General features: G+C 32.3%; 1 protein-coding gene across 4 annotated transcripts in view; it reads right to left on the bottom strand.

Moving 5' to 3' along the window:
* LOC106464279 (probable ubiquitin carboxyl-terminal hydrolase FAF-X) overlaps positions 1–14,329 on the bottom strand; it is a 155,167-nt gene that overhangs the window by 116,497 nt on the left and 24,341 nt on the right. For all 4 annotated transcript variants that reach the window (XM_022392384.1, XM_022392395.1, XM_013924410.2 and 1 more), the window contains 4 exons: positions 10,320–10,432; positions 8,523–8,635; positions 5,980–6,085; positions 4,893–5,008 (listed from right to left, as the gene is read on the bottom strand). In XM_022392384.1, coding sequence (XP_022248092.1) covers positions 4,893–5,008; positions 5,980–6,085; positions 8,523–8,635; positions 10,320–10,432 — 448 coding nt within the window. The remainder of the gene's footprint in view (positions 1–4,892; positions 5,009–5,979; positions 6,086–8,522; positions 8,636–10,319; positions 10,433–14,329) is intronic.

Genomic DNA, 14,329 nt, shown 5'->3' with positions numbered 1-14,329 from the left:
ATGTATTTTATTTTAAAGAAATATTCAATTTTGAGCAGACTAAAGACACGCCCTACCTCCTTGAAATCTTGGTTCAAGAGAAAGAAATGGAATCCTAAGAATTTAAAAAGCCACTAGGGGACATTCTGAGCTTCTGATTGGTTCTTCATGTCATTTATAAAAGTAAGTGTATATAAGGGAGTGTTTCCAAAAATGGAAAGAGGTGGGCAGGGTGCCACTGTGTTTGATTTATTATATGAGCAATATCATAGCAAATAGAAAAGACCTTCTTATTTTATATTCTAGCTTGTCAATATCAATAATTTGAGTTTTCAATTCATACAAGACTATAGACTTAGTATTTTGACTTCACAAACATCTAATTTGAACCAGTCCTGCATTCAACATACCACGTGACACACAAAAATTGCTGTTTATCTGTGTTTATTTAATATTTACTTTAAATTGTGTAATGTATAACACTAAAATTTGAATTATAATCTTCAGTTTGATACCAAACTTACTGACATAAATTCATGAAATAGTAGTTGAATAAAATTTTAAATGCGAATCAACAAAAGAGATGACATAGCCTTTCACCCATGACTCGTCTTGAAAGGGTTAATAACAAGGATTTTCAATGAAGAATTAGTTTATTTACTAATAAATATCCTAGATTTCTATAAGAATTCTATATTATTTTCTCAACATTACTGACTGCTTGGTAAAAAGGGAAGTTAAAATACTAGGGAAAACCTTTAACCCTCCCGACAGGGGTCTACCTATGGTCATGGGTCAAAGACCATATCATCACATTTGTAGACACACATTCAAAATTTTATTGAACTACTATTTTATGAATGTATGTCCATACTTTTGGTATCAAATTGTAAACTATAATTCAAATTTTAATATTATACAATAGTTAATTTCTTAATTTAAAAGTAAATATTTAAAAAAAAATCCTAAATATTGACCTTTGTGAGTCACGTGGTATGTTGAATGCAGCATTGCTTAAAATTAGATACTCAAATTACCAATATTTACAAGCTAGAATCTAAGGTAAGAACCTCCTATATTTTCTATTTTCTGAGATATTAATACATTTACTGAATCAACCAAGATGTCCCCACCCACCTCTTCCATTTTTTTGAAAATAGTTGCTTACATACACCTACTTCGCTCACTGACATGTGTATAACCAATCGAAAACTCAGAATGTCCCGTCGTGGTTTCCTCAGTCTCTGTGAAGTATTTGCTTGGGAAAAATCTTTCTTTTCATGGTAGATTCCAAGTGGTAAGGTAAGACATTCATGAGCTCCAAAAATTTTTTTTTTTTTTAGATCCAAATACAGCTTAGTTACAAGCTTGATAAATTATAGTGGAATTCTGCATTGATATAGTAATTTATGATTTTTCTTATTTCAAAATGCATACATAAAATCTCAAAAAATTATTTTGTTTTACATCCTCCATGTGTGAAATTTGATAAGGCTTAGCAACTTGTGACAATCAGTAAACTAGTTTGTAACTAGAAGAGATAATTGTTTTCTATGCTTCTTTATTTACTATTCTATGTTTTAAGAAAAATAACTGAAACTTAAAAACTTATTTGTAAATAGTAATAATATATATACATAATGTATGTAACTGAAATTTGACACAATACTGGTCCACTAGAACACAGCCAAGACAGGTCACTTTGAAAAGGACAGTTTTATGTTCTTGGATATGGTAACATGAGTGCACGTGCGCCGCATCATTGCAACTTCTGTAATGTTAGTCAGGCATGGCTGAAAGGTCAATAAAATAAAAATAACAAATATATATATAGATGTATTATGTTATGAGATTGAAGCTACTTAGAATAAACATTTGTGTTTTCGTGTTATCATTTGTAGTCATTCTAGAATAAAAAACATAATTTAAATCTATTTCATAATTTTTTATGGTGGTTTGAGGTCAGTCAAATCGACTAAACCCATACAGAGATACATTGGTGAAAATAACAGATAAAATATAAAGTTTTTTCTAAAAAATGTTTGACAATTATCTGAATGTTATAAAGATTTTGCATGTGAAATTTAAAAATTTTCTGATGCATAAGTGTTTTTTAATCTTAAAATCAAAATTACAGCCTAAGTATGTTAAGTTTAGTATTTTTCTGATTTGCAATCAATGTCACAAAATAATGTTGATTTCCATCAACAAAAATTCTTTTGTTTTCTGTAGTCAACAGTTAATCGTAAAAAATATACATATATCAAAATGCTTCTTTTCGAGAGTACATTACAGAAAAATTATTCATTTTTTGCAATCCCTAAAAGTTTATATAGATACTAACATCAATCTGCCATATGTGCTGAACGGTCAGTCCGCGAAAAAAAAAACTCATTAAGAACAAAAGTGTTCTTGTGTGTGGGGGAATTTCGTGAAAGAAACAGGACTTCCTTCATCAACTGATTGAAAGAAACATTTCAAAGATAGGAATGTATTTGAGTATATATTTAATGTTCTTTGATTCAGATATATATAATACATACATACACATATTTTTTTCACATCAGTATTATATACATGCATGATTTTATTGTTCTATGTCAAATAATTTAATTTGAAATTAATATCTCCCCTTTGACACTTCTTATGGAAATAACAACTGTCAAAAAGTGCTCACTTGGCTAGCAGTCTTTTTTTGCACTCAGTAAAATGACAAGAAATGGTAAAAAAATTTCCATAGCTACTTAATTAATTTGAACTCTACATTGTGCTAGAAGCACCCAATGCATCCAAACCCAAATACATTTGCAAACAATGCATTACAGTCAGTCTTTGTTTAAATACAAATGCAATGCAAATTTCCTTATTGAAATAACACATGGAATGACAAAAGATGGTTGTAAGTATCTCACTAGACAATCACACTACATATTGGATTGGGTTGCATGCACATTTTATATTTATTCATCACTGTTTTTAGGAAAATTACCAGTGAATTGTTTCTACGGGCATCTGCTAGTATGACAATTTAGTAATAAAAACATAATTTAATCCTAGATTGCTGTTCCTGATAACATCCATCATATCAAATGAAAAGTAGTTCAAAAATGTCTATAAAAAAAACAACCAAATAAGTTAGAAATATAAAATATCGGTCTCATGTGAGAATAATCAATTAATTAAATATAATCAATTACTTAGCCCGACAATTAACTGATTAGCAAATTCCATTAATTGCAAATATCTAGTTTCAAGCATATTATTTCTGTACTTTTTCTTCAATAAATCATACATTATCTTATATGATGAACACCGAGAACTGAAATATGTGTCATTCTTTCAATCTTACAGGGGTCAAAATTCAAAATATTTTACAGAATTGGGGATTTTGGCCTGCTAGTCTTCTACATTTAGACCAATCTAGATAAGACTTTTCACAAAGATACCTTGTTATAACCCCCACAGACTGAATAAGAAAGATTTAGTATATGTTCCTTTCTTTTGACTTATAGAAGTAAAAGGTAAACAAGCTTAAAGATATTGTCTGCATATGTAAATGTTACAAGTGGTTGTTGTGAATAATATCTTGACTCACATAATGCATGAAATTGCAAATACTATGCCCTATTCCAATGCCTCGATTACCGTTCTCTCTTGAAATCTACAGTATTCTAATCCTATTTGTTTGCAAATGTGAGCCTTTCTAATTTCATTCTCTTCACTGACTTTAGTTTAATCATAACACAACAAATCTGTCCACCACGCCTATCAGTCTTGTTCCAATTCACCTCCTGCTTTCTCCATAAATGTTAATTTTTACCTCAATACCACCATGCCTTGTCTCCCCCTCATCCTCTCTTCAACAAATCACAACCTGTGTCCTTCCAAATAATAGGTCCTTGAACACCACAGTTGCATAGAAGTTTGATTAATAACCTCTTCATTAGCTATTGCATTTATTTACTGCACTTAAGATGGTAACTACTTAGTTTAGAGCATACTATAATTCATTGAATTTGTCTTCTGAAGTTATATGGCTAAGTTCCTGATTGTATGTTGTAAGTGTATGGGTGGTTATGACTATTCAAAAGTCGAAAAAGTAACTTTATTCTCAACAGTGATACCTAAAACTGCATGTGTGCATGTTCTGTAATTTAAATTTTCAAAAACATTATTATTTTTAATACTCTCAGCTATTTCTCAAATTTATGAAAAAAATTTACTTAAAACATTTAAATAGTACTGCATGAACTTATTTTATTAACACTCACAATAAATTGCAGAAACACAAAACAAGTAAGGATAAATAAACAGCAGTTGCTATGAAAGTGTTCAAAATATTATATTTACAACCAGGTGTTGAATTAAAGGTTCAAGTTATCATATAGATATATAACAACACCCTGCTTGATTAAAATTCCCCACAAAGTAACCTGAAAAATTAGATGTGTACTATAAAGCAAATTTCACAAGAAGTTTTAACCCATATGGAACTAAATAAAATAAATTATATGGTTTTAGTGAATCAATGATTGAATTTCAAATTGTAGGTTTTGTTTGATTATTAAAAAAGAATAATTTAGTTTTTGCTATAACAAGAAAAAACGTGTTTAGTAGTGACATATTAGCTACATGAACTTGTTTATAGCATTTAGTATTATTAGATGTTTTACTGACAAGACTGTCTTTCTAGATGTAAGATTAGCAATGCAGAAGCTTACAACTATAATTTCAGTTTCTTAAGCTTTTAGTTTATGTTATATCAGACTGTTTACTTAGGTATGTTTGAGTAATGAATCTTTGTACATGTATTATAACAAACTATAATACACATGTGAAAATATAGTTTTTGAAAAATCAACACATATCTGGTTTAAAATAAAAATATAAAAAATTAAATTACTAACACTTACCTAATTAATGCTGCAATTACAGGAATTGAAAGTGCAGGCCCACTTTGAAATCGCTCTAAGAGAATGTTGAATCCATTTAAAACTCCAAACCTATTGATAAGATCAACCAACCAGCCCTAGATCAAAAGAGAGAGAGAGAGTGAAAAAAAGAGAACAACACACTTAAAGGATGTTTTCCATATACAAAGGATATTTTTCAAAACAATGCATGGATTAAAAGGATTAGTTGTCAACAGGGCCGGCACCAGACTATTTTGTACCCTAGGCAAGGCCAGCTACTTGTTATGTTTTTTCTTAAAACAACTAATTTGTATAAAACTGTGACCCTTAAAGATCAATACTGTGCTCCTCTTGAGGTCTGCGCCCTATGCGGCTGGCTAGTTGACCTAATGGTAGCACCGACCCTGGTTGTCAACCATGTGCAATTAGTAAGGAAAATTAACTGACAAATACTGTTTTCTAAATGTATGGATTGCACACACACACACACACACACACACACACACAAGCTCACAAAATTATGATAAACTTCATAATATTATTGAGTTAAAATGATACTATTACAATGCAAATCGTACATCACAAACTGGTATTACGAAGAAAATCAAAGTGAGATAAATTAATTTTGTATTTGGTACTTTTCATAAATTAAATATCTTATATGTCTATCAGAATCATTTTTAACTTACCTGAATTATGAACCTGGAAAACTAGTGTTGTGAAATGAGAATGCATTCGACAATAAAAATTGGATTGTTATACCTATCAGTTCAAACTTAACCATAGTCAATCTTACCTGACCTAAATTTCAAATTAAATATTACTATTTTACATATTCTTGTAAGTGTAATCAAAGTATGTGAAAGAACAATAATAATTCTTCCCAAAAACGTTTTTTCATTTAATTCAGTTCCTCCCTAATTCCACAAGAAACTTTTCACTAAAATATAAGAATTTCATATTGTTGTTGTTGTTACTGTTTTAATCCAAGGCTACACAATGGGCCACTTGCATTCTGTTCACCGAGAGGAATTGAAACCCAAATTTTGGTGTTGAAGTATGACATAACACTGACAAGATGACTTACTCTTGGAGTACGCACATCTGGAGGCCGTGCATATAGCTCCGTGTCTGAAAATTGTGATCCAGGAGGAACAGACTCTGAAGGTCTAGTGGCATTAAAGGTGTGGAATCTGATTGCCAAATGAAAAATAAAAAATTTTCATACATAATTACAAATAAAACTGTCATAAAGATCTAAAAACTTTCTGTGAAAAAAAAAAAAATACAATTTCCATCAGAAATAAGTATTATCATTTTAAAAGCTATTTATTCTCAGCTTAAAATGTTAGTGCATGTTAAAATATTGTATACAGTACATTTTTAGAACTGTTCCTTCTTTACATATTAAATTTAGAAAATTAAAAAAAGAATTATGTATTATCAGTCACTCTGTTAGTTTACAATTAATAGCACTTCCAAAATTTAAAATACCTTAACAGTACAGTATATTCCATGCAAATGTCTTCAAACATACGACAAATACAGGCTTACTTGTGTAATCCTGTCACTACGATGACTGTTTTTTCACTAAAGATTCAAAATTCATAAAGAAAACTTAAGAAATTATTTCTCATATATTAGTTTAATTTTTTTCCTTCTTAAGACTGATCCCAAACTAAATTTTTGTTGCTTCTTTTTAAGGTAACTTTTTTAACTTTATCTGCAAGAAGTTCTTCTATAGTAACCTTATTAAAATGGAGGTCACAAAACCTCAATTTCCTTGTATTAGAAAAGCTTGATAATAAGTATTTCAAAATTAATACTTTGAATACTAAGTATAAATAATAAAGTAAAAAAAAAGCATTTTTCATCATATTTATAGAATTTGTATAGACTTCTTTAAGACTGAAGTCAACTTCAATGTTTTTATGTTTGAAAATTGATTCACTTTTGAAATTATAAAAGATCCAAACTGACAAACCTATTGACAGCTTTAACCCTGTGAGTAAGGTTTGGTCAAAGTGTGCATGTCAAGACCTTTTACACAGTTACATAAAATACTTAATTAAACAGCTTTACTATCAATGTATGACAATCAACTTGGCATCAGAGCATCACTTATAATTCAAATGTTACATTATTTAATTTTTCATTTTGAAGGAAAATATTTAAACATTTCTAAATATTCATTTGTCTGTGTCCCATGATGCATCTGCACTCCAAATTCTCCCCTTCAGATTTTATAACTTCAATAGTACAGCTTTTATGGTGTATAACCAATTTGAAACAAACCATACCTACTTGCAAGCAAAAACATCATATTTGAACCTCATGTATTCTTGACATGCTGAGATATCAATAAATTTGATATAAATAAAACCACCAAAGAAGCCCCTCCCATCCCTCTATGTCTTTCAAGCACCAGGACAATTACATAATCAAGTGTACATAGCTGATGGAAATTATTATAACCAGTATAAAGAGCAGGTTCTCCTCTACATAAATCTTATGATCCTTTGTTTATCTTTGGCAATAAAAGATGGTATTTGAGAAGTGCTTGATTTGTGTTGAGAAAAGTTGTTACTCTGAGTAGTAAAAGAATCTTTTTAACCTATTTATAGCTTAGTTAAAAAGACAGAAAAATTATAGTAGTATTAAGACATTCTATTCTTGTGACTGATATCTGTGTTCTAAAATTCATATCTGAAAGGAGCATTAACTTTTATTTTGGACCACAAACAAAGAGAAAAAAAGTAGTGCTAGTAGTGTTATGCCTACAAGTGCAAAATGCACATAAATATATGGCCCAAATACATGCTGTGTACAAGAAAATTGCTAAAGTGACTCTGATGCAATTTATTGTTTTTCAATGGATGGGTAAACTGTTTTTGTGGTACAAACCAGGCAATAGAACTATAAAGTTTAAAAAAAACATGGAAAACTTTAACAGTTAAAATTGTGGAGATAAATAATTTTAAATTTTTGATACAATTATGCATTCAAGAAAGAAGAAAAAAATTCTTCTGTTCATTTTATTTCATATTCTTAAACTTTTGAGTTCACTTTACATTTATGACATCACTATAATTAATGTTAAGGTAGAGAAAATAAGAGAAAAAATATAAAGATTTATCAAAACAAAACTTTTGATATCCATTCAGGAGGTTCTAAAGGTTATACAAATGAAATATAAAAACTGTAAGATGAACATAAGTATTTTAACTCTTAACATGATCACATTTCACTCAGACTAATCAGGATCTGAGCCAGATTGACTCAGTAAAGGCTTTGTAAATTCACTAACAAATATTTAGTAGAAATACTTTCTTAAAAAATGTCTTTCATTCAAAGGACGTAAAATGTTTACTATAAATAAATTTTGTAAAGATACATACAGTAAATTCATATTTATAGTAAGCACCATAACATAAAGTTTCACAGATGCTCTAATACTGCACTTAAAGGGTTAATATATGCTATCAAAATTACAAATTATCCTCAAATTTTAGAGTAAAACTTTAACAGACTGCAACTGTTGCAACAACAAATAACAAAAGAGCTTCTAAAAACCAATAAGCACTAATGAAATGTACAAAACATTATAGAGATTCAAAAAACATCACCTACTTGCTGTTAGGATTAAGAGCCACAGCTAACATATCCAAGAGTGGAAACCAGTCCTGATTTAGCTTTGTGACACAAAGTTCTATCAGCCTTTCTGTGTTCTTCATTATGCACCTCTGAAGAAGAAAACTAAGTTAAGTTACAAAGAAAAAAATCCCAAAAGTATATCTTCACTTCAAGGTGGAGTGGAAGGTGGAATGATAAAATCTAAATACAAGAAAGACCCTAGTTGTACTTTTCAATTCAATGATTTTCAACTGTTCCAGTATTTCCATTTTAAGAAGCAACAGAGAACTAAATGTTTAATTATCAGTAGATAGTGCATTATTCCACAATCTGTTGTACTTAATTATTCTCCTATTGCTTTCAATACATAATCTTGTCAGATTTTATTTACTTACATTCTTGAATTTCACTAACAGTTCCAACACCCTTCTTTACAAATATAAACTTCCAATTAATATGCATAAACCTATCTGGTGTTACTTAAATTATCCTGGGTGGAAAATTAATTTTAGGTAGTATGAGAAAGCTTGTGTTCACTTAGTGCAATGTATCTATATAAATTATATTTTAATATTAAATCTGTAAATTTAACATGTTTCAATACTTTTATATGAGCACTAGCTCAAATTTCCACATTGAAATTGTTAAGTCACATAATATCAGTCTACTGAGATAAAAGAGGTTCAAACAGTATGAGTTCAACTATATTATAACTGCTACAAAGCTTCTTTAAAATTAAAATTGCTACAAATAATATTAAACTCAACCAACATCTGCTATAAATATTTAAGCAATTCAACTCAGATATATTCTTCACATCAAACACAAAAACTATACATTACAACTGATATTGAGTAGTTTGAATTTAATTATGAATAAAATAACTCAAGCTCTTATCACATAAAAAAATAAAAAATGATGCAAAGGCATGAACAAGTTTAGACATGCTCCAAACATATTTAACTAAAACAATAATCATTACCTGAATGGTAGTTCTATTAAAGTTTAAATAAGCAGAGATTATCAACAAAGAAAAAAAATTATGAAATTGAAGAATATTTCTGTTTTAATGTATAATTTTCTTATAATGTTACTTTATTCTTTACATGCTCTAGATCAGTTTAGAAATAATCTATCCAATGTTTCTGCAGGTTCAATACAATGGAGAAAGAGGTTGAACACGAAAGAACAAAGTTTTTAACCTTCAGCAAACTATTTAATAATATATAAAATAAGCAAGATTGAATCTGTGGAAAAGGACAAATAAAAAGCACTAACTTGTACAATTACAATCAAAATTTTTAATCACAATGAATTGACACCTGTACAATAATGAGCTCTGTTGAGCAGAGAGACCACAATTACCTACATAGCCAACAATTAACTAAGAATGATATTAACCAAAATACAAAGTCACTGACTACCGGTAATTTGGAATGATTGGCATCAAGTTGTTTCCTTATTAATGTGCTAACTGTAATTGTGTTTCATGAACTTAAAATTGAATAATAAGTAACTGAGATATTTTATGAATATCCCCATTATAAAATATTTACCATATTAAATGTTTATAGTGCTAAAACTTCAAAACAAATTAAAAATTGGGGAAGTAAAATTTTGGGCAGACAGAATTTGTTGGCATTTTATATTGTACTTAAAATATATAAATTTTCATCATTTGTTTCATGCTTAATAGTTATCAATTTGGTCCATAATTCAAGTTCCATACTAGTAGACAATATTCAACTCAGCAACAATTCAACTGTGTCACTGATAAATTAACAGTTCACTCACATGTATCTCAAATTTCCATCCACTCATTGCTTCATCTGTTAATATTTTTGTAAAAGATATTGTCAGACCATCTCTAAAGAATCTTTGGCAAGCTTCACTCCTGGTATCTAAACCTGTAAAGATTTAAACAAAACAAGAACAACAAAAACACATCATTATAAGCCACTTACATAAAATTTGATATACCTCTAAATGTTTCTAAAAGTCAAAGTTCAGTGTAACATTATTTTTGAAGACAGAAAATTGTACTAAAAGTCTTACATAAACAATTATAGGTTTCAACTGTAATTGGTACTACACTGAACAGTTTTTAATAATAAATTTCTTTTAAATGTGTGACTTTTTAATATTGCACAAGTTTTACTGTTATGCAGAATAATACTGAATCTAGTCCTTTCTTCCTAGTTAAGATTAAACAAAGAAGAGAATAAAATGCAAAATGCTTATTTTAACATAATTTTTTTCAATTGAAAAGTATATTTTGTGAGCTATGATACACTTTGTTTAGTATTTCTTCTTAGCACTATGAGAAAATGATCCAATAAATCCTACAATAGTTAACACTTTCCTAAACTGAAAATGTATTTCCAATAATACTTACCTCTTCTGACACTTACTACTCGACCACTGGGATTTCTTCTTTGCTCATCTAAGCATTAGTCTGATTTTTTCTCGCTTGCTCCAGTCTTTTATACCCTACTCAATTGCCCTTGGCAATATTTGTCTCATGATATTTTCCACCTATGTCAATGCACCCTTTATCCTTGTACTGTATATAAGCTCCTCATTCAAATAATTTTATCACTTTTTCAAGACTGATACCATCCCAGTCTCTAATACCTGCTCTTAGTGGGGAGGAAAGGTGGGAGAGTATCAGCGGAGGTAAGTATTATTGCAAATACATTTTCAATTTAGGAAAATGTTAACTTCCAAGACATACTTACTTCTGCTGCCACTTAAAACTAGAATCCTACATGGAAAAGGTGGAGGGGCCAGTGAGGGCACTATCCATACAGAAAGCATCTGCATAGATCATGGATATACCAAGAAAAGAGTGGTACCTGAGCGGGGGAACCGCACTACATCCAGAACAGGTATGCTCTTCACCCTGAACTTAGTTCCTGTATCAAGGGTAGAATTGTACATGAGTAATCATAACTATAGGCCAGTGCCAACCAGATAGCTGAGGTTCCACTACTTGGGGTTGGAATTAAAGGGTCTTGGTCCCTATATCCCATATTGGTGGCTAGGGCAATTGGACCGCAATGTTATATATAGATATACTTTTGATTGGACCCCAACCTGTAGCCATAGAGTGATGCATTCTGAACCACCAGAATCACGATGAGAAGGTAAGCAACACCTAGGCAGACAAACCTTCTCCTCCACTTGAAAAAGCCTGAAAGGCAACACCTCAGGCTCGGAATGATGGGATTGTGTATGCCTTACTTAACCAAAGGAACAGAACTCATCCAGTCTGGAATTATGAACATTCATTCTCACTCCCCAACCAAGTGAGCAAGGAGCCTTCCACTTGCCCCCAGAAGTATGGGGAGGACGTGGAATAACTGTGTTCAACCAAGGACCCAAGATGGGACCACTCCACATTTGGAATTACAAGGAAATAGTGGACCTCCTTCCACGAACTGATATTGATCAAAAAGAAAGGCTATGCACACCTCAACTGGATAGCCGAGTATCCAATCTGAACCAATATTATGAGTAGGCTGGCACCACACCTACTGATATACTGGAAAAAAAAAAACAGGGACCCAGGTAGGAGAGCCTCCAAATTCACCCTCTTCTCCTAGAGTGGAGGAATTCACTCTAACACCGTGGAGAAAAAACCTCTGTCTACCACCCCAGTGACTGGAAACCAGGTGTGGTAAGGACTCCCTAGTTCCAATAGTAAAATCTGAGGGGTAATGCACATTAGGGAGACCTGAGGAACAGTGCTCTAGAAACAATACAATAGGTGAATCAATTTCCCTAGATTTTTAAAAGCAAAATGACACTGATTTATTCAATCTGATGATCGGTAGGGACGAGCAGAATCCCATTTAGCTTCACTCATGATAGTCCATGAGTGGCAGTCCACCATAGTATGGTAATACCACCTGATGAGCTCCTAGGTGGTCTTATGGAACACCTCATTTCTACAGAGCCTGTTGCAACCAGTAGTAATTATAGTGAAACAGTGGTTGCTAGTGCAGAATTGGTTTGATAAAATCACACCTGCCTGGGCAACACTCGCCACAGAGTGGGATCCTTTGAAAACAAGATAAGGGACTCTGAAAGGTAGAAATAAAAATACTCACCCCTCTAGATAAGCAGAAATAGTTAAGATAGCCACAGAGGGTAGGCAAAAACCCTCAGATGAAGAGACTGCCAGATTAGGCAAATAATGTGAGATAAAGGCTTTGGGAGAGGTCCACGTAGTGACCTCCAGTGGGTAATTCAACTGGGGTGCTAAGGAGATAGAATAGAGAAATCTGATGAGATGTGACTAACAGAAGATACCTTGCCTTCAAAGAGAGTCCAGAATAAAGGTATAAGTGCAGGCAACAAAACTTCAAGACCCTCACTGAACATGACGAAGATCGAAATTTGATTGAACATAGAGAGAAAGGGTGAGCTGATGAATCGGAGAAAAGGATTGAACCCATTACCTGTCTGACAGTGTATTGGGAGAGAGAATGAGAAAGTGGTCTGTGGACAAACGCTTAAATCACTCTGATAGGTCAGCAGCTACGAAAAATAAACCTGCAGAGAAAGGGGATACATGGTATATAAGGGTCAGGTCACAATCCTGGATCTACCTGTTAGAAGCAGAAATCTGGGTGTAGCTGCCAATCTGATGTGATTAACAGGATCTGACAATGGGTTGTAACAAATCATATTTTGTTCCCAGGGTAACATATGAAGTGGAGAGAAGGTTGAGAGGAGTAATCCAATCCTGTCCAGATGGAAAGCAGCTGTTGCCAAGGCCCAAAGATGAGGTACTATAGACCAAATTGCCAGTAGTTGGATAATCCAATGAGAGGCCATCCCACCAATTAGAGTTGCAAAATGAGAGGCAATCCAACTGAACTTTGCGATGTAACATCTATTCTGTCGGGAGAATCTGTTTGGATTGAGACAATGGACCTGCTGCTACAGGTAACACCCATTGAACATGGCAAGATACAAGGGTGTTAACATAAGATTATTCCCCAGAAAGGAGGTCCAAAATTCGAAAATAAGGAGCCCTAGACCACATGCCTCTTTGATGAGAAACATAAGACACCAACACAGAATTGTCAGAGTGAAGTCTGATGATTTACCCCTTAAGAAGCCCAGATCATAAGATCTTGCCTGTTGAAGAGCAAGGATGAAAACACTGTGTAGGAAATCCTCGTCATCCGTACATACTCTGGAATTCCTGACTGTTAGTAAATGTACCACATTCCTGAAACAAGGCAATCATAAAGAGAATGGAACTCTGGATGAGATGGAAGAGGATCCCAATTTGTAGTAGCAAGATGTGTATGATCCATGGTCACTTAAAGACCAATAAAAGGATCATTTGTGTTCTCGTCCCAAAGGCATGAAGGATTTGAGTGATGCCCACATTCCCAGAAGGGAAAGAACCATCAATGCAGTGGGAGAAGAAGAGGTTAGTAAGAGTGTGGCATCCTATTCTATAGTATTAAACAGGATGGGAGATAGTTGAGCCCGACTGAGTGATGAGATGAAAAATAAAAAATACCCAGACTAATGATATATTGAATTGGAGCAAGAATAAATGTCGCAGTCCTAAAAGAGAAGCCTGCCTGGGTTGTATTTGAAAGTTGAAGCAGGATGTGATAGTCTAACAACTGACAAGATATTGCCAGTAGTAACCAGTCATCTATGGAATAGTGTGTGTGTGTGTGTGTGTGTGTGTGTGTGTGTGCGTGTGTGTGTGTGTGTGTGTGTGTGTGTGTGTGTAGTATAGTATGACTGAGTAGTAGAAGTAGGAACGACGAACG

This window comes from Limulus polyphemus, unplaced genomic scaffold (genome assembly GCF_000517525.1).
Source record: "Limulus polyphemus unplaced genomic scaffold, Limulus_polyphemus-2.1.2 Scaffold58, whole genome shotgun sequence".
Taxonomy (NCBI): domain Eukaryota; kingdom Metazoa; phylum Arthropoda; class Merostomata; order Xiphosura; family Limulidae; genus Limulus; species Limulus polyphemus.
This window is presented reverse-complemented; position numbering and strand designations above follow the sequence as displayed.